The sequence below is a fragment of the Anolis sagrei genome, chromosome X (genome assembly GCF_037176765.1).
Source record: "Anolis sagrei isolate rAnoSag1 chromosome X, rAnoSag1.mat, whole genome shotgun sequence".
In the NCBI taxonomy this organism is placed as follows: domain Eukaryota; kingdom Metazoa; phylum Chordata; class Lepidosauria; order Squamata; family Dactyloidae; genus Anolis; species Anolis sagrei.
In genome coordinates this window covers 108,421,762-108,446,349 of record NC_090034.1, presented here as the reverse complement: position 1 = coordinate 108,446,349, position 24,588 = coordinate 108,421,762, and the positions used below count along the sequence as shown (strand labels likewise).

General features: G+C 45.0%; 1 protein-coding gene across 1 annotated transcript; it reads right to left on the bottom strand.

The window, feature by feature from the left end:
- Nucleotides 1–1,078: 1,078 nt before the first annotated feature.
- On the bottom strand, nucleotides 1,079–24,588 carry LOC132780512 (carcinoembryonic antigen-related cell adhesion molecule 3-like). The gene is made up of 5 exons (XM_067460806.1): nucleotides 24,497–24,588; nucleotides 19,758–20,123; nucleotides 9,432–9,524; nucleotides 3,025–3,089; nucleotides 1,079–1,198 (listed from the first exon to the last, which is right to left on the bottom strand). The coding sequence occupies exons 1-5, from the start codon at nucleotides 24,546–24,548 to the stop codon at nucleotides 1,079–1,081; spliced, it is 696 nt and encodes a 231-aa protein (XP_067316907.1). The 5' UTR covers nucleotides 24,549–24,588.

Here is a 24,588-nt window from a genome sequence, read left to right as displayed (position 1 = left end):
TAAGCATGATACAACAGTTAAAACCTTGCAACTAACAGTTCTATACATAGGAGGCGCAACTCGCGCCGTCACAAGCTGTCCCATTCCCAGCAGCTGAACCCAAGCGCCCATCCCTCCACCTCTGCCAGCGTCTGTCAAGACTTAGATCTTGCCAAGTGCTCCCCGGTTGCCACTCTTCTGTGAACCCCTCAAAATCATCACTAGAGGTGGGTTGGTTACAGATATCCCTAATTTCTTGGACACGGGTCCAATCCAGTTCATCCTCCTCCCCTGTGTCATTCCCAGACCCATCACTCCTTTCAAACCCCATGAAGTCCTCATTTTCTGTAGGAGCGTTAAGTATCTCCCGGATACGCTTCCTTTGAATCTCTTCGTCGGACTCTTGATCGCGAGTAGCCCGCTTAACTCCCCTGCTTTCCTCCCCATCCCCCATTTCACGGTCAGAGAAGCCCTCAAAGGTTTCAGAATCACTCGGGGCCATGATTATCTCCCTAATCCGTTTGCGCTGCTGCTCCTCTTCTGGCACCTGTGCCGCCCTCTTCTCCCTCCTACCAGTAGTAGCAACGTTAGCATCACGCTGAACTACAACACCTTCAGGGTGATATCGAGCTGCTTTTAGGAGGGTCTCCTCAGCCGAGGAGATCCCTGAGGACCACACCAAAGAGAGTCCTGGAACCTTGGTGAGGCCAGCGAAGCCAATTTCAGCGATAAAAATATTAAAAATAATAAATCCTCACCAAAGTGGAAGAAGTTTCAGCGACCGAGGTGTCTTTATTAGCGATTCAGCTGCGATCGGATGCATTGTAGGAATCATTCCACCACAGTGATGCAGGCATATTTATACAATATTTGAAAACAGAGTTCAAACTTCCCGCCCCGGCTCCTCTGACGTTCCCCGCTGTGATTGGGCAACAGGGCGAGCAGCTGGGGAGGAGCCTCCCATCCCTGGGCTCCTGGACCAATCAGGGAGCTTCAGGGGTGTGCTGGATCCAAGGGGGAGGGCTCCCGTCGCCCGCCGGCCAGCGAATCAGAAGAGGGGAGGCGGGACGACAGAACACAAAGAGAGTTCATGAATGGGTCAATGGAAGCTGGCCATGTGCTCAGCGAAACAAAGGAAAAATGTCTCCAGCCGATGCAGCTTATTGTCCTTTGAGTGGTGCAAATCACCATGTATGAGGAAGTCCGGTTGTTTTCCAGGCTGGCAAACAGGGTGTTTGTGGAGATGAGACTGATACAATTGTGTTGTCGTGAAGGTGCAATTGAGTAAATCAAGGGGAGGGCAAAAGAGAACTCTTTGTCCTCCTGGTAGGAAAATGATATTCCTGCTAAAGGGCAAGCTGAAATGCCTGGGCTGTCCTCCGAGGGGCAAAACAGCTGGCCGGATCTATTATCCCTGCAAAGGGAAATGATTGATAAACATTCTGAATGATTGGCAGCTCAATCGCTCTTTTCTCGTGGGATTTCTTCATGGGTTTGAGGGGAAACAAAGGCCAGGAGGAGGGAAAGGGGTTCTGGCCATGAAAGGACCAGAAATATAATTTTTATACATATAAAAGTCCAAAAGGATAGAATTTTTATAAAGGTAATCCATGCAGGGGACAGAAAGGAGTTCATAGTAAATGGCAAATCCGTCAGAATCAAATGATAAATCCACAAAAGTATTGTCCCTCGGTTCATAAGAGACTTTCAGGAAGGATCCCAGGAGCCCTGCGCTCCTGCTGGCCCAATGCTGCCCTTGTCCTTAGAGAACTATAAGTCACTATCCCTTATTTGAGGGGGGGGGGTGCTCGACATCATTGGCACGGTGGTCCAGTGCATCCAGCGGGTGGATAAATGCCCCGTGGGGGGGGGGCAGCTTGAGGACCCCTGAGCGAAAGGAAACAGAATCCACATTGCAACCTTGAGTTGTCTCTTCCATTTTATTTGTGAGTAAGATCTTGTCATTGCATGGTCCGTCAGTGCAACGGATGACACTTTGGAGATGGTTTTTTTCCTCAAATGGTGACATCTGAAACCTGAATGAGAACGATATGATTTCAATAATCTGTCCTTTCCATCCATTTTCATGACTTGACGGTGGTCGTTTTTGTTTTCCTGTGTTCCGTTCTTCAGGCCTGATTCATCAATATGTTCAAGAACCCAAGGGAGCAATGAGGCCTGGCTCGAGAGCAGTGCGTGTGGAAAAGATCTTGGAGTCCTCGTGGACAGGAAGTTAAACATGAGCCAGGAATGGGATGTGGCGGCAAAAAAAGCCAATGGGATTTTGGCCTCTATAGTGTCTAGAATCCAGGGAAGTCCTGCTCCCCATGCTCTATTCCGCTTTGGTTAGACCACACCTGGAATATTGTGTCCAATTCTGGGCACCACAATTCAAGAGAGATATTGACTCTAAGCTGGAATGTGTCCAGAGGAAAGCGACTAAAATGATCAAGGGTCTGGAGAACAAGCACTATGAGGAGCGGCTTAAGGAGCTGGGCATGTTTAGCCTGAAGAAGAGAAGGCTGAGAGGAGACATGATGACAGCCATGTATCAATATGTGAGAGGAAGCCACAGGGAGGAGGAGGGAGCAAACTTGTTTTCTGCTTCCTTGGAGACTAGGATGCAATGGAACAATGGCTTCAAACTACAAGAGAGGAGATTCCATCTGAACAGGAGGAAGAACTTCCTGACTGTGAGAGTCGTTCAGCAGTGGAACTCTCTGCCCCGGAGTGTGGTGGAGGCTCCTTCTTTGGAAGCTTTTAAGCAGAGGCTGGATGGCCATCTGTCAGGGGTGATTTGAATGCAATATTCCTGCTTCTTGGCAGAATGGGGTTGGCTTTTTTGCCGCCACATCACATTGTGGGCTCATGTTTAACTTGTTGTCCACAAGGACTCTTTTTCACACGTACTGCTCTCACGCCAGGCCTCATCGTCCCCCATTCTGTATCTGAACTTCATTTTGTTAGTTTTGGCCAATCTTCTCTCTAATCTCCATCACCTTTTCCATTCAGGGAAAGGCTTGCCACTTGGACCTCGAGACTTACCTCTTCTGTGTCTTCTGTGGTGGTAACAGCTGGAGCAATTGTCCGAATTTCTGGGCGAGAAGAGCCTAGAGGAAGGAGAAGACAAGGTGGTCAAACCGGCCCATTTTCTTCTCAAGTGACACCAACATCTGCTCTCTGCCACAAGGGGGCAGTGTAGATTCATTGCCCAGCACACCATGCTACACCGAAAGCAAGGAAAACAGGACCAAGTTTGAAGGCGGAAGCAGAAGTGTTATTCACCTGGCCAGATGGATGTCAGAACAAGGTAACCAACAAAGGAACTGACATAACATACAATAAAGGGCACTGTTGCACTCCGGGACAGGAAATAGCCCCAAGAACAAGCCACGAGAGTCAAGACGAAGATCCACCCAGAGGGAAAGTGTTCCTGCCAGACATCAAGGGAACCACTGACCACAGAGGGAAGCTGATGAGGAAACACAACATACAAACTATCTACAGACCCACCAAGAAAATCCAACAAATGCTACATTCGGCAAAGGACAAGAGGGATCCTCTCACCTCTGTAGGAGTCTCCCGTGTACCATGCAGCTGTGGACAAGTCTACATAGGGACCACCAAACGCAGCATTGCCCAGACACGCATCCAGGAACATGAAAGGCACTGCAGACTCCTTCAACCAGAGAAGTCAGCCAGAGCAGAGCACCTGAGGAACCCGCCTGGACACAGTGTATTATTTGAGAACACAGAAATGCTGGACCACACCAACAACCACCATGTCAGACTACATAGAGAAGCCATTGAAATCCACAAGCATGTGTACAATTTCAACAGAAAGGAAGAGACCATGAAAATGAACAAAATCTGGCTACCAGTATTAAAAAACTCTAAAATTACAACAGCAAAACAGCAGAGAGGAAACAACCAGGCACATCTTAACACCTCTCAACAAAAGATTTTCCCAGGCTCAGCCAGGAGTTCAAATGCTAATGAAGGTGGTCAGTTGAAACATTCACACCTAGCTCCAGCAGAGAAGAGCTCTTTGCCCCACCCAGCCATTCCACAGATATATAAACCCATTGTCCTAGTTCCAACAGACCTCACTACCTCTGAGGATGCTTGCCATAGATGCAGGCGAAATGTCAGGAGAAATGCCTCTAGAACATGGCTCTATAGCCCGAAAAAAACTCACAAGAACCTAGTGATTCCAGCCATGAAAGCCTTCGACAATACAATAGCCCCTCTGGCTATAAACACACCACATGCTGAGTGAAGGAACAATCCTTTTTATTAAAGCTTAGCCAAAAGCCAGTAAAAATAAATGCTTGTTAAGATTGATAAGATTCCAAAAAACCAATAAGGCATTTAAAGGCAGGAAGAAGACACAGCGTCCCAACGTAGCATTCAAAAGCAATGTTCAAAAAGCATAAAATAATATTCCAAGGCATTGATAATCCAGACAGGAATCAACCAAGAAGCAAGAACAGACAAGACGCTGCTAGTCCATTTGAAAGGCTAGAAGAAAAAACCATGAAGACGAGACCACTTGAACAGGGATTCCATGAGGCTTGTGCTAGGTTTCCAAACGATGCCTGATCTGACAAGATTTTCTACAGACAAACCTTAAATCCCAAAAACTGGCTTCGTTTTCCCCCAGTCTTTGACTTTAATTGACAAATTCTTTTGGATCTACGTAAACACTGGGGCTCTTGTCGATTTTGGCTAATCTCCAACTGCCGACTCTGCTTATCTGGCGCCTCATTAACTTGACCAGATGTCAGACTGTTTTCCAAACTAGAATCTGAAGGGCTCACAGACAGAGGGAGTAAACCTTTCTCTCAAGGCCTGACAAAAACATTCTCATGAGAATCTGCCCTTTGCAGCGAAGCCTCTCTGTCAGTGTCTGCATGAAATTCATTGACCAACGTGTCTCCATCTTGCACCTCAGAGTCAGTCCCAGCATCCCCCACATCAGAAGCAACAGGGGACTGATTTCCTTCCTCATTATCCACATCAAACACAGAAACATCAGGGGACTGAAACACATTCACAGGTTCAATCACAGGCCGAGTCCCAACAGGCAGGGCATTTTATCCCATTTGGAAGACCTGCTCCCTCCTCTGATTGGCTCAGGAATGATCAAGCTAGGATCTGAGCTGTCATTGGCTGGGAACTCCTTATGATATCAGAGGTGGGTGGGATCTCCCTTGTGGTGGGAAAAATGTGTCCATTGAAAGCTGGAAGATTGCACCGAGACTGTGGCATAGCTGGCTGGGAGTCAGCTGCATTAAGATCACTACTGACTGAAAGATCATGAGTTCAAAGCCAGCCCGGGTCAGAGTGGGCTTCCAACCAATTTGTGCAGCTTGTTGTCGACCTTTGCAACCCGAAAGACAGTTGCATCTGTCAAGTAGGAAATTTAGGTACCGCTTGTGTGGGGAGGCTAATTTAACTAAATTTACAACACCATAAAAATCTCCAGCAAGCATGCAAAGAATGAGGAAGTACTTCATCAGTGTCACAAATGGACGACGAAGTGACAGCTCCCCTGGTGACCAGAATCCCCTCATGAAAAAGATGGAATGTTAAATAGCCTCTGTTAGGTTTTACAATGTATTGTAATGTAATATAGCTGAGTCATGCACTGCTAATGGGCTTCTATTGGAAATGCTGAGTCATGCATTAACTGTATATAGAACTTCATTTGGGGAATGTGTTCTGGCCTGGTCCAAATGAGTGTTAATGATGCAATCCTGGGTTTGAGTTAAATCAGTGAGTTGGGAACCAATCAGAGATTGCTATGTGTAAATGTACAGAATTGTATATAAGGAAGTCATGTACAGTGTATTCTCTCTCTCCTTGTGCTGTGATGCTGTTTGCCAAAGGCGCTGTATAATTTATTAAAGGAACCTGTCTGCTAAGACAAGATATAACCGTGTGCTGTGGTAAGTTTGTAGTGTCATCTAGATTGGGGGGGGGGGGGACAATAGTAAAACTGACAATAGCTGGGCATGTGCTCAAGTGCCTGTAAAGAGTTCCAGAATGATTGCAGTTTGTGGGAGCAGTTGTAGGCTTGGGTAACCACGGAAAAATTTGGTTCTAAACTCGTTTCATTTTTAGGGGGCCCTTGCGTTTCGTTTCTTTTAATAATTCCGAAATTTTCCTTTTAAAAAATTTGAAATTTACGAAATTTCATAAAATTACGAATCAATTTGTTAATGGCGGACGAGATTGCGCAATATGCTAAAAAAAAAACCTCCAAATGGGACAGGAGGAACCTCTGAAGCTTCCCTCTCCCTCTGTTGTTGACTGTTGGTGTGATAAAACAAACAACTATAAAACTTGCACCAGACATGCGAAAATAATTACGAAATAATTACGAAATAATTACGAAATAATTTTGAAATAATTACAAAATAATTACGAAATAAATTGAAAAAATTGTTTCGAATCTTAATTACTCCTCACACTATTCCTGCATGGCTCAATATTGGATCGTAAGCTAATTTAAATACGAATTAATAACGAATTACGAAATTAACGAACGAAACCGCCCAAGCCTAAGCAGTTGACTGAAAATACTGTGCAGGAAGACGCTACTGGAAAGCGCTGAAGTTGTGCAACTAATCTGCTGCTGAATTGTGAGATAAAGCGCGTCAGCCTCTGTATGTCTGTCTATATGTGGTTTGTCTACGGCATTGAATGTTTGCCATGTCTATGTACATTGTAGTCCACCCTGAGTCCCCTGCGGGGTGAGAAGGGCGGAATAGAAATACTGCAAATAAATAAATAAATAAATAAACAAACCCTCTCAGCAGAAAAAGGGCAAGACTTGGGAAATGGCCTAAAATAGCCCAGGATGGGATTATGGGGTTTATAAGAGGTGTCGGTCCCAGAGTCAAAAGACAAAGCTTATATTAATACCTTGATTACACCTCTAAAGAGGAATGGCTTCCCTCAGAGGATATCAGGCTGGCTTTCTGGATGTTCAGCCCCCCAGCAGTTTCCCAAGCACATTCCATATAGTTCTCGTGTCTTTGGGTGCCCAGTTCTTGTGCATATATATGTGAGCCCTCTCCACTGAGTGTCCATTAATAAAGCAAAGATATGTGTAAGGATTTTCCTCCAGTAGCAGATTGGAAAAAAATAGTTATTTCAATACAGTTGTGCATAGTTGTCTTAACAGTGAAGAGTGGAAAAGAAGGGAGATTCGTCTGAGGATGCAGATAATGGGATCCTTGGAGTCTAATTCTGCATTGCGTCTTGAGGGGGGTTTCCTGCCAAATCAGTTTTTCAGTTTGTCTCTTAGTCTTGCCACATTATTAGATTAATCCTCCCAGGAATGTTTGGGGCTGGGCTGGGGCTTGAGACCCAACGAAAATCTGTACAAATCGATATATTAAAAAATGCTCTGTGCATAATGAGTGGCTTAAAAACAAAAAAACTACGGGGCCAAATGACCCCAAATTTGGCAATAAAACTCATTATAATCCAAGGAGTGACCATCACAGAAAAAAACCGGACAAAAACACCTTTAAATTCAAAAAAGGAAGATGAATACTTTATATATTACTATTATATATATATATTACTATTCAATACATATATATTGTATATATTATTGTTATATATACTACTATATACTATAATGTTACTACTATATATTACTATATTAAATAGACTCATAGAATAGAGTTAGAAGGGACTCTACCATGGTATTATTTATTTATTTATTTATTTATTTATTTGCTTTATGTCTATACCGCCTTTCTCAGCCGAAATGGCGACTCAAGGCGGTTTACATAGTAAAGGTCAACACAACAACAACAAAAAGGCAGTTAAAACACATTATACAAAACATCAGGTCAAAAACAATCATAATCCTAGATATATGCCTCAGCAAACAAATCAGAAACAGAATCCATAATCATAATCCTTTATACCAATTCCTGTGATCAATTGTACCATATTACTGTATTTCATTGCATTATTTAACCAAACGCTTGTTCGTAAAGCCAAGTCTTGACTTTCCTCCGGAATGCCAGCAGTGAAGGGGCCTGTCTGATGTCCACAGGTAGGGCGTTCCACAGCCGAGGGGCCACCACCGAGAAGGCCCTGTCTCTCGTCCCCGCCAACCGCGCCTGCGATGCAGGCGGGACCGAGAGCAGGGCCTCTCCAGACGATCTTAATGTCCTGGTCGGTTCATAGGAGGAGATGCATTCGGAGAGGTAAGTGGGGCCAGAACCGTTTAGGGCTTTATAGGCTAAAGCCAGCACCTTGAATTGTGCCCGGTAGCAGATTGGCAGCCAGTGGAGCTGGTGCAACAGAGGAGTGGTGTGCTCCCTGAGTGCCGCTCCTGTTAGCAACCTGGCTGCCGAACGTTGGACCATTTGAAGCTTCTGAGCAGTCTTCAAGGGCAACCCCACATAGAGAGCGTTGCAGTAGTCTAAGCGGGATGTAACCAGAGTGTGGACTACCGTGGCCAAGTCAGACTTCCCAAGGTACAGTCGCAGCTGGCGCACGAGTTTTAGCTGTGCGAATGCTCCCCTGGTCACCGCCGAAACCTGGGCTTCCAGGCTCAGCGATGAGTCCAGGATCACACCCAAGCTGCGAACCTGCGTCTTCAGGGGGAGTGTGACCCCATCCAACACAGGTTGTAACCCTATACCCTGTTCGGCCTTGCGACTGACCAGGAGTGCCTCTGTCTTGTCTGGATTCAATTTCAATTTGTTCGCCCCCATCCAGACCGTCACAGCGGCCAAGCACCGGTTCAGGACCTCGACATTGGGGGAGAACAGTCAGGAAGGAAGGAAGGAGAGAAGAAAGGAGGGAGGGAAAAAGGGAAGGAATGAGGGAGGAAAAGGGAGAAGGAAGGAAAGAGAGAAGGAGGGAGGGAAAGAAGGGAGGAGGGAAGGAAGGAGAGAAGGAAGGTACTGAAGGAAGGAAGAAGAGAAAGTAGAAAGGAAAGAAAAATGGAGGGAAATGCAGGAAAGAAGTAAAGAAAAAAAGAAGGAAGGAGAAAAGGAAATAAAAAAGTGAAAGAAGGAAGGAAACAGGGAGGGAAGAAAGGAGACAAAGGAAGAAGTAGAGAAAGGGGGAGGGAAGGAAGGAAAGAGAGAAGGAAGAATGAAGCCAAAGAGCGAAAGAAGGAATGAAAGAAAGAGGTAGAGAAGGAAGAAAGGAGAGAAAGGGGAAGAAAAAGGGGGGAAGGAATAGTTAGGTACCGCTCTTTCATAATAGTCCAGAGATATTATCTACCTCTACTTCAAAAATTCTTACTATAGGCCACAGCAATGCGTGGCAGGGCACAGCTAGTATGTTATAAATGTAATGTTATTAGTATTGGAGGAGGGGGGGGGGTTGATTATTCGATAACACAAGGGACATCTTTTCTTCCTCCATCTGGAAGGGAAACAGAGCTGTCCGGCTCCCAGGGTTTTACTCACGTTTTATGGCAAAAGCCGCCACGCCCAGGACGACCATGAGACCCAGGCAACCAAGGATAATGCCAGCCACGGTCGACCTGGAAAATCCCCGTCCTGCAAGGATGAAAGCATATGATGCGGAGCAAGGCGTATCACTCCCCACCCGGATTTGTCTTTGCAAGGTTATTGGGGGCCGTGGTGCCCCAAGAGCAAAGGCAGAAGGGGGAGCTCCAGGGTAGAGTGGCCTCAAATGTTACAGCTGTGGTCCTTGGAAGGAGTGGACCTGATACGCGCATCTCTATGTGTCCCCATCCGCCTATCACACTTTGCAGGGGAAGGTGCAAAGCACCCATACAAAACTGTCAGGTTTCACAATGTATTGCAATGTAATATAGCTGAGTCATGCACTGCTAATGGGCTTCTATTGGGAATGCTGAGTCATGCATTGATAGTATATGGGGAATCATTTGGGGAATGTATTCTGGCCTAGTCCAGGTGATTGTGAATGATGCAATCCTGGGTTTGAGTTGAGTCAATGAGTTGGGAACCAATCAGAGATTGCTATGTGTAAATGAATTGTATATAAGGAAGTCGTGTACAGTGTATATTTCTCCTTGTGCTGTGATGTTGTTCGTCAAAGGCTATATGTAATTAAAGAACCTGTCTGCTAAGACAAGATATAACTGTGTACTCTGGTAAGTCTGTAATATCATCTAGACTGGGGGAAAGACAATGGTAAAACTGACAATGGCCGGGCATGTGCTCAAGTGCCTGTAAAAGTTTCCAGAGTGACTGCAGGCTGTGGGAGCAGTTGACTGAAAATACTGTGCGGGAAGAAGCTACTGGAAAGTGCTGAAGTTGTGCAACTGATTTGCTGCTGAATTGTGAAGTTAATCTCAACAAAAACACACCCCAAAAGGGTACCCCACTCACCAGAAACCATGTTCTTTCTCGGCGCAATTGTCACTATGAAAGAAAACCAACCCTGCGATGCTGGGCCAGAGGAAAGGGGAAAATGAGAAGTTGTGACTTACCAGGTTCAAAAGATGGTGGAACTGCCAAAAAAAGAAAAAGAAAACAAATTCTGCTGAAGCAAGGCACACAAAGATTATATAGGTACATTCATATTGCAAAAAAAAACATGTGATAGAGAGATTGCACAGACATATTACAAGGAGTCATGCTGCATAAACATATTATATCCAGATTGCTCAAACATGAAAGGAGATTCCATCTGAACATGAGGGAGAACTTCCTGACTGTGAGAGCCGTTCAGCAGTGGAACTCTCTGCCCCGGAGTGTGGTGGAGGCTCCTTCTTTGGAAGCTTTTAAACAGAGGCTGGATGGCCATCTGTCGGGGGTGATTTGAATGCAATATTCCTGCTTCTTGGCAGAATGGGGTTGGACTGGATGACCCAGGAGGTCTCTTCCAACTCTTTGATTCTATGATTCTATGTTACAGAGAGTTGCTGTAAATTTTCTGGGCTGTCTGGCCATGTTCCAGAAGCATTCTCTCCTGACCTATGACAGGCATCCTCAGAGGGAAACTAGGCAAGTGAGGTTTATATATCTGCGGAATGTCTAGTGGGGGGGAGAAAACACTCTTGACTGCTTCAGGCAGGTGTGGATATTGCAATCGGTCACCTTGGTAAACATTGAATGGCTTTGCTAACACCTCCTAACAAAGGATTCCACCAGGCAGGAAGCAGCCAGTCTTTGAAGCTGAAAACTCATAAATAAGGAGCAACACTCAGAAAACGGGAATTCCGGACAAGAGTCAATCAGGGACAGCTAACTCCTCCCAACAAAGGATTCCCCCAGGCAGCAACCAGCCAGGCCTTGAAACTGTAAGGCCATTAAATGCTAATCAAGGTGGCCAATTGCAACTTTCACACATGTCTCAAGCAGACAAGAGTTCTTTCTCTCACCCTGGACTCTATTCCACAGATAGATAGATAGATAGATAGATAGATAGATAGATAGATAGATAGATAGTAGGCTTGGGCAATCCATGGTTCTAAATGGTTCTAAAGTACTTACAAAACTAAAGTTCTGGTGGTGAAAATTTCAGAACTCTAACAAAACTCTCAAAATTTCATAATAAATGGCAGTTCCTAATTGGTTCTGTCATTAAAATCACCAATAATGAAATAATAATTAAATTTTGAAAGTTTTGTTAGAGTTCTGAAATTTTCACCACCAGAACTTTAGTTTTGTAAGTACTTTAGAACCATTTAGAACCATGCATTGCCCAAGCCTAATAGATAGATATCCCATTTGCTTAGTTTCCAAAAGACTTCACAACCTCTGAGGATGCCTGCCATAGATATGGGCGAAACATCGGGAGAGAATGCTTCTGGAACATGGCCAGGTAGTCATGTCACCTTCCACAAAAATGTTATTGACAGATTGCACAAACATGTTACAGAGAGTCTTACTTCACTTATTGTGGGGGTTACATTCCAGGACCACCCGCGATAAGTGAAAATCCACAAAGTAGGGATGCTATACAGTATATGCACAGTATTCATACGTATTAGACATGGTTAGGTTTGGTTAAAATCTTCGTAATTCGGAATAAATTTGGGGAAATTTCCTTTTTGAAGCGATTTCTAAGTTTTTAAGGAAACCGGAAGTCCTTTTGCCCTTTCCAAAGCTTTTTCCGCAATTTCTCTTACGAATCAGTAAGTTAGTCAGAAATGATTCAGCTTGGATGTGAGGGCAATCTGGCTGCGATAGCCACAGGGTTGATTCAACTGATCTGGCTGGCTAGGCGGGTGTCCCCTTCCTCCCTCACCGCTCCATGTGCGTCCCTCCCCAAGCTGCGCGCTGGGTAGAAGAGGACGACGTCCCAGGTATAGAAAGAGTGTACAGAGGTCTCCAGTCTTCGGTCCCAGGTATACGATAGCTGCGCTCCCCTGCTAGAACCTCCCCTGCTAGAACAAGCTCAAGGAAATGATTCAGCTTTTTCCCAGCTTCTGTTCCCTGGCCTCGGTTCAAGCCAGAGAAGCGTTTTAAACCAGTGTGGATGGATTCCCTTCCTTTCCTTTCCCTCCTGCATTAGTTTTAACCAGTGTGGATGGATTCCCTTCCTTTCCTTTCCCTCCTGCATCAGTTTAAACCAGTGTGGATTAATTCCCTTCCTTTCCTTTCCCTCCCACATCAGTTTTAACCAGTGTGGATGAATTCCTTTCCTTTCCTTTCCCTCCTGCATCAGTTTTAACCAATGTGGATGAATTCCCTTCCTTTCCTTTCCCTCCTGTATCAGTTTTAACCAGTGTGGATTAATTCCCTTCCTTTCCTTTCCCTCCCACATCAGTTTTAACCAGTGTGGATGAATTCCTTTCCTTTCCTTCCTGCATCAGTTTTAACCAGTGTGGATGGATTCCCTTCCTTTCCTTTCTCTCCTGCATCAGTTTTAACCAGTGTGGATGGATTCCCTTCCTTTCCTTTCTCTCCTGCATCAGTTTTAATGAGTGTGGATGGATTCCCTTCCTTTCCTTTGCCTCCTGCATCGGTTTTAACCAGTGTGGATGGATTCCCTTCCTTTCCTTTCTCTCCTGCATCAATTTTAACCAGTGTGGATGGATTCCCTTCCTTTCCTTTCTCTCCTGCATCAGTTTTAATGAGTGTGGATGGATTCCCTTCCTTTCCTTTCTCTCCTGCATCAGTTTTAACCAGTGTGGATGGATTCCCTTCCTTTCCTTTCCCTCCTGCATCAGTTTTAACCAGTGTGGATGGATTCCCTTCCTTTCCTTTCTCTCCTGCATCAGTTTTAACCAGTGTGGATGGATTCCCTTCCTTTCCTTTCCCTCCTGCATCAGTTTTAACCAGTGTGGATGGATTCCCTTCCTTTCCTTTCCCTCCTGCATCAGTTTTAACCAGTGTGGATGAATTCCCTTCCTTTCCTTTCTCTCCTGCATCAGTTTTAACCAGTGTTGATGGATTCCCTTCCTTTCTTTTCCCTCCTGCATCAGTTTTAACCAGTGTGGATGGATTCCCTTCCTTTCCTTTGCCTCCTGCATCAGTTTTAACCAGTGTGGATGAATTCCCTTCCTTTCCTTTCTCTCCTGCATCAGTTTTAACCAGTGTGGATGGATTCCCTTCCTTTCCTTTCTCTCCTGCATCAGTTTAAACCAGTGTGGATGGATTCCCTTCCTTTCCTTTCCCTCCTGCATCAGTTTTAACCAGTGTGGATGGATTCCCTTCCTTTCCTTTCCCTCCTGCATCAGTTTTAACCAGTGTGGATGAATTCCTTTCCTTTCCTTTCCCTCCTGCATCAGTTTTAACCAGTGTGGATGAGTTCCCTTCCTTTCCTTTCCCTCCTGCATGAGTTTTAACCAGTGTGGATGGATTGCCTTCCTTTCCTTTCCCTCCCGCATCAGTTTTAATGAGTGTGGATGGATTCCCTTCCTTTCCTTTCCCTCCTGCATCAGTTTTAACCAGTGTGGATGGATTCCCTTCCTTTCCTTTCCCTCCTGCATCAGTTTTAACCAGTGTGGATGGATTTCCTTGCTTTCCTTTCTCTCCTGCATCAGTTTAAACCAGTGTGGATGGATTCCCTTCCTTTCCTTTCCCTCCTGCATCAGTTTTAACCAGTGTGGATGAATTCCTTTCCTTTCCTTTCCCTCGTGCATCAGTTTTAACCAGTGTGGATGAGTTCCCTTCCTTTCCTTTCCCTCCTGCATCAGTTTAAACCAGTGTGAATGGATTCCCTTCCTTTCCTTTCTCTCCTGCATCAGTTTTAATGAGTGTGGATGGATTCCCTTCCTTTCCTTTCCCTCATGCATCAGTTTTAACCAGTGTGGATGGATTCCCTTCCTTTCCTTTCCCTCCCGTGTCAGTTTTAACCAGTGTGGATGGATTCCCTTCTTTTCCTTTCCCTCCTGCATCAGTTTTAACCAGTGTGGATGAATTCCCTTCCTTTCCTTTCCCTCCTGCATCAGTTTTAACCAGTGTGAATCGATTCCCTTCCTTTCCTTTCTCTCCCGCGTCAGTTTTAACCAGTGTGGATGGATTCCCTTCCTTTCCTTTCCCTCCCGTGTCAGTTTTAACCAGTGTGGATGGATTCCCTTCCTTTCTTTTCCCTCCTGCATCAGTTTTAATCAGTGTGGATGAATTCCCTTCCTTTCCTTTCCCTCCTGCATCAGTTTTAACCAGTGTGAATGGATTCCCTTCCTTTCCTTTCTCTCCCGCGTCAGTTTAAACCAGTGTGGATGGATTCCCTTCCTTTCCTTTCCCTCCTGCATCAGTTATAACCAGTGTGGATGGATTCCCTTCCTTTCCTTTCCTTCCCGTGTCAGTTTTAACCAGTGTGGATGAATTCCCTTCCTTTCCTTTCCCTCCTGCATCAGTTTTAACCAGTGTGGATGAATTCCCTTCCTTTCCTTTCCCTCCTGCATCAGTTTTAACCAGTGTGGATGAATTCCCTTCCTTTCCTTTCCCTCCTGTATCAGCTTTTGTTGCATAGAATCATAAAATCAAAGAGTTGGAAGAGACCTCATGGGCCATCCAGTCCAACCCCATTCTGCCAAGAAGCAGGAATATTGCATTCAAACCACCCCTGACATATGGCCATCCAGCCTCTGCTTAAAAGCTTCCAAAGAAGGAGCCTCCACCACACTCCGGGGCAGAGAGTTCCACTGCTGAACGGCTCTCACAGTCAGGAAGTTCTTCCTAATGTTCAGATGGAATCTCCTCTTTTGTAGTTTGATGCCATTGTTCCACGTCCTAGTCTCCAAGGAAGCAGAAAACAAGCTTGCTCCCTCCTCCTCCCTGTGGCTTCCTCTCACACATTTATACATGGCTATCATGTCTCCTCTCAGCCTTCTCTTCTTCTGGCTAAACATGCCCAGTTCCCTAAGCCGCTCCTCATAGGGCTTGTTCTCCAGACCCTTGATCATTTTAGTCGCTCTCCTCTGGACACATTCCAGCTTGTCAATATCTCTCTTGAATTGTGGTGCCCAGAATTGGACACAATATTCCAGATGTGGTCTAACCAAAGCAGAATAGAGTGGTAGCATTACTTCCCTGGATCTAGACACTATGCTCCTATTGATGCAGGCCAAAATCCCATTTGCTTTTTTTGCCGCCACATCACATTCCTGGCTCATGTTTAACTTGTTGTCCACGAGGACTCCAAGATCTTTTTCACACGTACTGCTCTCGAGCCAGGCGTCACCCATTCTGTATCTTTGCATTTCATTTTTTCTGCCAAAGTGGAGTATCTTGCATTTGTCACTGTTGAACTTCATTTTGTTAGTTTTGGCCCATCTCTCTAATCTGTCAAGATCGTTTTGAATTCTGCTCCTGTCCTCTGGACTATTGGTTATCCCTCCCAATTTGGTGTCGTCTGCAAACTTGATGATCATGCCTTCTCGCCCTTCATCTTTGTCATTAATAAAGATGTTGAACAGGACCGGGCCCAGGACGGAACCCTGCGGCACTCCACTTGTCACTTCTTTCCAGGATGAAGAGGAAGCATTGGTGAGAATCACCCTCTGGGTTCGTCCACTTAACCAATTCCAGATCCACCTCACCGTAGTTTTGCCTCGCCCACATTGGACTAGTTTCCTTGCCAGAAGGTCATGGGGGACCTTGTCGAAGAAGGCCTTCCTGAAATCCAGGTACGCTACATCCACGGCATCATCCCCCGCATCTACCCAGCTTGTAGCTCTATCGAAGAAAGAGATCAGATGAGTCTGGCATGACTTGTTTTTGATAAATCCATGTTGACTATTAGCGATGACTGCATTTGTTTCTAAGTGTTTGTAGACCGCTTCCTTAACAATCTTTTCCACAATCTTGCCCGGTATCGACGTGAGGCTGACCGGACGGTAGTTGTTTGGGTCATCCTTTTTTCCCTTCTTGAAGATTGGGACCACATTGGCCCTCCTCCAATCTGCTGGAACTTCTCCCGTTCTCCAAGAACTCTCAAAGATGGTTGCCAATGGTTCCGAAATGACTTCCGCTAGTTCCTTCAATATTCTGGGGTGTAGTTGATCTGGCCCTGGGGACTTGAACTCATTAAGAGCGGCCAGGTATTCCTGGACGACTTCTTTCCCAATTTGGGCTTGGATGTCCTCCAATCCCTCATCCACTCCATCTGCTGAGGTTGAAGACTCTCTTTTTGTGAGAAGACCGAGGCAAAGAAGGCATTAAGTAGTTCTGCCTTTTCCCTATCCTCTGTCAGCATTGCCCCATCTTCTCCTCGAAGAGGTCCTATCGCCTCCTTGTTTTTCCTTTTTCTACTGACATAAGAATAGAAGCCCTTTTTATTGTTTTTAATGTCCCTGGCAAGTCTGAGCTCGTTTTTTGCTTTAGCCTTGCGGACCTTTTCCCTACAGGTGTTGGCCATTTGTTTGAATTCTTCTTTGGTGATTTCTCCCTTTTTCCACTTCTTGTGCATGTCTCTTTTGTGTCTTAGCACAGTTAGAAGTTCTTTGGACATCCACTCTGGCTTCTTTGCACTTGTCCTATTTTTTCTCTTTGTTGGCACAGTTTGCAATTGCGCCTTGAGTATTTCACTCTTGAGAAACTCCCATCCATCCGTAACTCCCTTGTCTTTTAGTATCTGTGTCCACGGAATGCTGCTCAGTGTTTCCTTCATTTTTTGGAAATCAGCTCTCCTAAAGTCCAAAATGCGGGTTTGACTTGTCTTAGTTTCGGCCTTCCTTTGTACCTCAAATTACAGGAGCACATGGTCACTTGCCCCTAAGGATCCTACCACTTCGACCGCATCGATCAGGTCCTCCGCATTTGTTAGGATGAGATCAAGAGTAGCCAATCCCCTTGTTGCCTCTTCTACCTTCTGGACCATGAAATTGTCTGCAAGGCAAGTGAGGAATTTGTTGGACCTTGTACTCTTGGCCGAGTTTGTTTTCCAGCAAATATCGGGATAGGTGAAATCGCCCATGACTACTACATCTCTTTTCTGTACCTGTTTGGTCAACTGTTGGCAGAAGACTTTATCAAGTTCTTCCTCCTGGCTTGGGGGTCTGTAGTAGACGCCTACAACGACATCTTTTTGAGTCCCAGATCCCTTGATTCTTATCCAGATGATTTCAAGCTGGTTTCCCAGATTGCTGTCTTGAATCTCTTCTGCAGCATAAGAGTTTTTGACATATAAGGCTACTCCGCCTCCTCTCCCCTTTGTTCGGTTTCTGTGAAAGAGGTTATATCCCTCGATATCTACATTCCAGCGATAGGAGTCATCCCACATAACATTAGGGAGTCACGTTGTCCAAAAGTGTTATGGCCAGATTACACAAAAAATGTTATAGACGGATTGCACACTCATGTTCCAAACTGAGTCATGTTGTACAAAAACATTATAGACGGATTGCACACACATGTTCCAGAATGAGTCATGTTGCACAAAAACATGTTCCAGACTGAGTCATGTTATACAAAAACATTATAGACAGATTGCACACACATGTTCCAGACTGAGTCATGTTGCACAAAAACATTATAGATTGCACACACATTTTCCAGACTGAGTCATGTTGCACAAAAATTATATCCAGATTGCACAAACATGTTACAGAGAGACATATTTCACAATACTACATTGCACTTAAAATGTTACCATGTTGCACAAAACATTATAGAGCCGTTCTATTGCTCAAAATCTTATTGGCATAACATTAGGGAGTCACGTTGTCCAAAAATGTTATGCCCAGATTACACACAAAAAAATGTTATGGATGGAGTGTACACACATGTTACAGAGAGTCATGTTACATGGCACACAAAGGTTATAGACACCGTCATATTGTGCCAAAATGTTCTAGACAGGTTGCAAAAACATGTTGAAGGTGGTCATGTTTCACAACACTACATATTGCACATAAAATGTGACACAGAGCATTATAGTGAAATGGCAGGGAGAAGGTTTCAGGAAAAGAGACAAAGAGAGGTCCAGAGGTCTCAAAAGCACGGATTTTATTTCCAGCTGGGACCCTGGAGTGGACTACATCCAAAAGCATCCAGAGCCCCGATATAGGCACTGACTGTGCCTTTTGTAGCCTTCAAATGCAAGCAAAGAACATGCGTCTACATACATTGACCTCATTCATTACGTCACCTTAGCATCATACAAATATCAAATTCTACCTTCCAACATACAAAAGGCATGTCTCTGTGTCTTTCTAAAGAGCAAGCATACAGCTTACATTCATCAATCACGGGGCCCACTTTGACCTGTCAGGAGGGAGAGGGGGGCTCCTTACTTAGAGCCTAGTTGTACCGGTCTGCTGCTCCTAGGACAGGCTTATCTCTCCCCTGGAATGTATAGATAACATGCCCCCCTCTTCAGCATTCTTTCTATATAGAGAGAACTTGATTTTTCTATACATTTCAATGCTTGTAAAGTGCATACAATTTATACATAAATAATAGGCTTGTTTGATCAAGAAAAAATTTGGTTCTAAACTCGCTTCGTTTCCCGGGGGCACCAGCGTTTCGAATTTCTGAGGACTTCCGAAATTTAAGATTTCAAAATTTCGAAATTTACGAAATTTCGTTAATTCCGAATCGATTCGTTAATGGCGGACGCGATTGCGCAATGCGCTAAAAACACCTCCAAACGGGACAGGGGGAACTTCTGAAATTCAGGATGAAATTAAAATACATTAAGTTAGTAAAAATACAAATTAAAATCACTTAAAATTAATTAAATAATAAAATAATAAAACAATAAAACAATATAATAATAAAATAATAAAATAATAAAATAATAAAATAATAAAATAATAAAATAATAAAATAATAAAATAATAAAATAATAAAATAATAAAATAATAAAATAAAATAGGTAATAATATAATAAAATATCTCCAGGAGGAGGAGGATGGGGAGGAAAGGCAACGCTGGCACCTTTTCTCTCCTTCTTTCCCGTCTTAATAATTACGAAAAAATTACGAAAACATTACGAAAAAATTACGAAAAAATTACGAAAAAATTACGAAAAAATTACGAAAAAATTACGAAATAATTACGAAATAATTACGAAATAATTACGAAAATTTGGAAAAAATTGTTTCGATTCTTAATTACTCTTCACACTATTCCTGCATGGCTCGATACTGGATCGTAAGCTGATTTAAATACGAATTAATAACGACTTTAGAAACTAACAAACACGATCAAACAAGCCTAATAAATAAATATCTATTTTTCCAATATCTATTTTTCCAATATCTCCTCATCAATAGAGTGTCATACTGCTCAAAATCTTCTTGGCATAACATTAGGGAAGTTCTGTATCCCCAAAATGTTACAGGGTGCCATATTTCACTGACTCGACATTCTAGGCCTATGGCACCAAGGGTTATGGAAGCCTACCGCTGATCACAAGCTCGACGGTCCCCATCCGACTTTCAAAGGGGCTCTCTTGCAGGATGGTGTAGTTGGCAGTGTCGTTGACGTTTAAGTCTGTGATCTCAAGGGTGCAGTTGGCATTCAGGGTCTCTCGCCCGGTGTAGCTTGTCCTATTCCTAGACACCGGGCGCGGATAGAAGAAAAAGACAACGATGGTACTATTCCCGTCCGTTCCCCCTCGGAACCAGCGACAAGTCACCATGTCTCGAGGACTAGTGAGTGGGATGAGGCGGACGCTTCCTCCGTCCATCGGGTGCGGGGGATCCACCGTGATATTTGTCCGCTTCATGAAGGCTTCGGTCGAGAAGAAGCAAACACTCAGGATGAAGGCTGTCGAGAGAGCAAGGGAAGGGGCGTCACTCCCCGCAAAGCATCCCTTGGAGGCAAAGACACCTGTTACATCCACACCTGGCTCATATCTCAAAGCAGCCCCTGGACCTCCAATGCAGCGGTTCTCCAAGTGTGCTCCATGGAGCCCTTGCTCCTACTACACTACTACTACTACTACTATTATTGCAAAGGTTGGGTGGCGATTCTCAAAGTGTGCTCCATGGAACCCTTGCTCCTAGTACTACTACTACTACTATTGCAAAGCCTGGGTGGTGGTTCTCAAAGTGTGCTCCATGGAGCCCTTGCTCCTACTATTACTACTACTACTACTACTACAAAAGCGGGGTGGCTGTTCTCAAAGTGTGCTCCATGGAGCCCTTGCTCCTACTACACTACTACTACTATTATTATTGCAAAGGCTGGGTGGCGGTTTTCAAAGTGTGCTCCATGGAGTCCTTGTTCCTCCTCCTCCTACTACTATTACAAAGGCTGGGTGGCAATTCTCAAAGTATGCTCCATGGAGGCCTTGCTCCTCCTCCTCCTCCTACTACTATTATTGCAAAGGCTGGGTGGCGGTTCTCAAAGTGTGCTCCATGGAGCCCTTGCTCCTACTACACTACTACTACTATTGCAAAGCCTGGGTGGTGGTTCTTAAAGTGTGCTCCATGGAGCCCTTGCTCCTACTATTACTACTACTACTACTACTATTACAAAAGCGGGGTGGCTGTTCTCAAAGTGTGCTCCATGGAGCCCTTGCTCCTACTACACTACTACTACTATTATTATTGCAAAGGCTGGGTGGCGGTTTTCAAAGTGTGCTCCATGGAGTCCTTGTTCCTCCTCCTACTACTACTATTGCAAAGGCTGGGTGGCAATTCTCAAAGTATGCTCCATGGAGGCCTTGCTCCTCCTCCTCCTACTACTACTATTATTGCAAAGGCTGGGTGGCAGTTCTCAAAGTGTGCTCCATGGAGCCCTTGCCCCTAATACTACTATTATTGCAAAGGCTGGTGGTTCTCAAAGTGTACTCCATTGAGCCCTCCTCCTACTGTTATTATTTTCAAAGTGTGCTCCATTGAGCCCTTTCTCCTCCTACTACTACTATTACTACTACTTTTATTACAAAGGTGGGTGGCGGTTCTCAAAGTGTGCTCCATGGAGCCCTTGTTCCTACTATTATCACTACTACTATTCATACAAAACTGGGTGGTGGTTCTCAAAGTGTGCTCCATGGAGCCCTTGCTCCTCCTCCTCCTCCTACTACTACTACTATTACAAAGGCTGGGTGGCGATTCTCAAAGTTTGCTCCATGGTGCTGTTGCTCCTACTATTATCACTACTACTATTACTACAAAAGCTGGGTGGCGCTTCTCAAAGTGTGCTCCATGGAGCCGTTGCTCCTACTATTATCACTACTACTATTACTAGATGATAGAATTGTAGCTTGGGAAGGGATCTCTAAAGACCATCCAGTCCAACCCCTTCTTCCATAGAGGAAGACACCATCCAAGCCCTCCTAAAAGACAGCCATCCAGCCATAGAGATGATTGATTGAGAGATAGACAGACAGAATTCAAGATCGGGAAGGGATCTCTAAAGACCATCCAGTCCAACCTCTTCTGCCATAAAGAGACTACCCAAGTCCTCACAAAAAATGGCCATCCATGACTGAGGAACAGATAGATGTAGTCCAACCCTTCAGCCATAGAAGAAGACACCATCCAACCCTTCCAGACAGATAGCCATTCATCCATAGATACAATTTAGAGAGGAAGAAGATAGAATCCTAGATCCAAAACCATCCAGCACAACCTATCTGCCATGAAGGAAGACAGTGGACACCATCCAAGCCCTCCCAACAGATAGCCATCCAGCCATAGATATGATTGAGAGATAGATAGGCAGACAGAGAGATTCCTAGCTTTGGAGAGGATCTCTAAAGAGCATCAAGTCCAAAGCCTGCGACCATAAAGGAAGATATACATCATCCCATCCCTCCCAACGCATGGCATCTAACCATAGATATGACTGAGAGACAAGCAGATAGATAGATAGATAGATAGATAGATAGATAGATAGATAGATAGAGATAGAATAGTAGATTTGGCTCTGTAAAGACCTAATGTTGAGGTGGGACCCCTTTCCCTGCCTTTGAGTCCTGGCTCTCTGCCTGGACCTTCTCTCCCTTTCCTGTGAGAGCCCCTTCCTTCCTTCCTTCCCTCCCTCCTTCCTTCCTTCCTTCCTTCCTTCTTTCTTTCTTTCCCTCGTTTCCTCTTTCCTTCCTTCCTTCTTTCCTTCCTTCCTCCCCATTCCTTCCTTCTCTCCTTCCTTTTTCCTCCCTCCCTCCCTTCCTTCCTTCTTCCCTTTCTCTCTCCCTTTCTTTCTTCCCTTCCTTCTTTCTTTCTTTCCTCCTTTCCTCTTTCTTTCCTTCCTTCTTGCTTTCCTTCCTTCCTCCCCCTTCCTTTCTTCCTCCTCCCTTTCTTCTTTCTTTCTTTCTTTCTTTCTTTCTTTCTTTCTTTCTTTCTTTCTTCCCTTCTTTCCTTCCCTTCTTTCCTCTGCCCTTCCCTCCTTCTTTCCTTCCTTTTTTCCTCCCTCCCTTCCCTCATTCCTTCCTTCCTTCTCTCCTTCCTTTCCTTCTTCTTTCTTTCTTTCCTTCCTTCCTTCCTTCTCTCCCCTTCCTTCCTTTTTTCCTCCCTCCCTCCCTCCCTCCCTCCCTCCCTTCCTTCTTCCCTTTCTCTCTCCCTTTCTTTCTTTCTTCCCTTTCTTCTCTTTCTTTCCTCATTTCTTCTTTCTTTCTTTGCTTGTTGCTTTCCTTCCTTCCTCCCCCTTCCTTTCTTCCTCCCTCCCTTTCTTCTTTCTTTCCTTCCCTCCTTCTATCCTTCCTTTTTTCCTCCCTCCCTCCCTTCATTCCTTCCTTCTTTCCTTCCTTCCCTCCCCCTTTCTTTTTTCTTTCTTCCTTTCTTTTCCTCCGTTCCTCCTTCCTTCCTTCCTTCCTTCTTTCCTTCCTTCCTTCCCATTCCTTCCTCCTCTCCTTCCTTCCTTTTTTCCTCCCTCCCTCCCTTTCTTCTTTCTTCCATTTCTCTCTCCCCCTTTCTTTCTTCTTTTTTCTTTCTTTCCTTTTTTTCTTTCTTCTCTCCTTTCCTCTTTCTTTCCTTCCTTCCTTACTTCATTCCCCCTTCCTTCCTTCTCTCCTTCCTTTCCTTCTTCTTTCTTTCTTTCTTTCCTTCCTTCCTTCCTTCCTTCCTTCCTTCTCTCCCCTTCCTTCCTTTTTTCCTCCCTCCCTCCCTCCCTCCCTCCCTCCCTCCCTCCCTACCTCCCTCCCTCCCTCCCTCCCTCCCTCCCTTCTTCCCTTTCTCTCTCCCTTTCTTTCTTTCTTTCTTTCTTTCTTCCCTTTCTTCTCTTTCTTTCCTCCTTTCCTCTTTCTTTCTTTGCTTGTTGCTTTCCTTCCTTCCTTCCTTCTCTCCCCTTCCTTCCTTTTTTCCTCCCTCCCTCCCTCCCTCCCTCCCTTCTTCCCTTTCTCTCTCCCTTTCTTTCTTTCTTCCCTTTCTTCTCTTTCTTTCCTCCTTTCCTCTTTCTTTCTTTGCTTGTTGCTTTCCTTCCTTCCTCCCCCTTCCTTTCTTCCTCCCTCCCTTTCTTCTTTCTTTCTTTCCTTCCCTCCTTTCCTTCCCTCCTTCTATCCTTCCTTTTTTCCTCCCTCCCTCCCTTCATTCCTTCCTTCTTTCCTTCCTTCCCTCCCCCTTTCTTTTTTCTTTCTTCCTTTCTTTCCCTCCGTTCCTCCTTCCTTCCTTCCTTCCTTCCTTCTTTCCTTCCTTCCCATTCCTTCCTCCTCTCCTTCCTTCCTTTTTTCCTCCCTCCCTCCCTTTCTTCCTTCTTTCTTCCATTTCCCTCTCCCCCTTTCTTTCTTCTTTTTTCTTTCTTTCCTTTTTTTCTTTCTTCTCTCCTTTCCTCTTTCTTTCCTTCCTTCCTTACTTCCTTCCCCCTTCCTTCCTTATTTCCGTTCTTCCTCCCTCCCTCCCTTTCTTCCTTCTTTCCTTCCTTCGTTCCTTCCTCCCTTTCTCTCTCCACCTTTCCTTCCTTCCTTCCTCCCTCCCTCCCCCTTTCTTTCTTTCTTTCTTCCTTCCCTCCTTCCTTCCTTCCTTCCTTCCTTCCTTCCTTCCTTCCTTCCTTCCTTCCTTCCTTCCTTCCTTCCTTCCTTCCTTTCCTCCTCCCTCCCTCCCTTCTCTCTTTCCTTTCCTCCTTCCCTCCTTCCTTCCCTCCCTCCCTCCCTCCCCCTTCCTTCCTTCCTTCCTTTCTTCCTTCCTCCCTCCCTCCCTCCCTCCCTCCCTTCTCTCTTTCCTTTCCTCCTTCTCTCCCTCCCTCCCTCCCTTCTTCACCTGCCAGGAGCGTGGATGGCGACGGCCCCTTGTTCCCGAGGAGGGCCCCCATCCCGCTCCAACTGGGCTGCCCGGGGGTCTCCTGGCTGGGC

What these genes read in the sequence shown, in the direction of transcription:
- LOC132780512 (XM_067460806.1), bottom strand. Translation starts at nt 24,548, where the DNA reads ATGGGGGCCCTCCTCGGGAACAAGGGGCCGTCGCCATCCACGCTCCTG. An exon ending in CGTCGAGCTTGTGATCAGCG is followed by an intron (nt 9,525 to 19,757) that starts GTAGGCTTCCAT and finishes TCATCCTTGCAG; the next exon opens with GACGGGGATTTTCCAGGTCG. An exon ending in CCACAGAAGACACAGAAGAG is followed by an intron (nt 1,199 to 3,024) that starts GTAAGTCTCGAG and finishes CCTGTTTGCCAG; the next exon opens with CCTGGAAAACAACCGGACTT.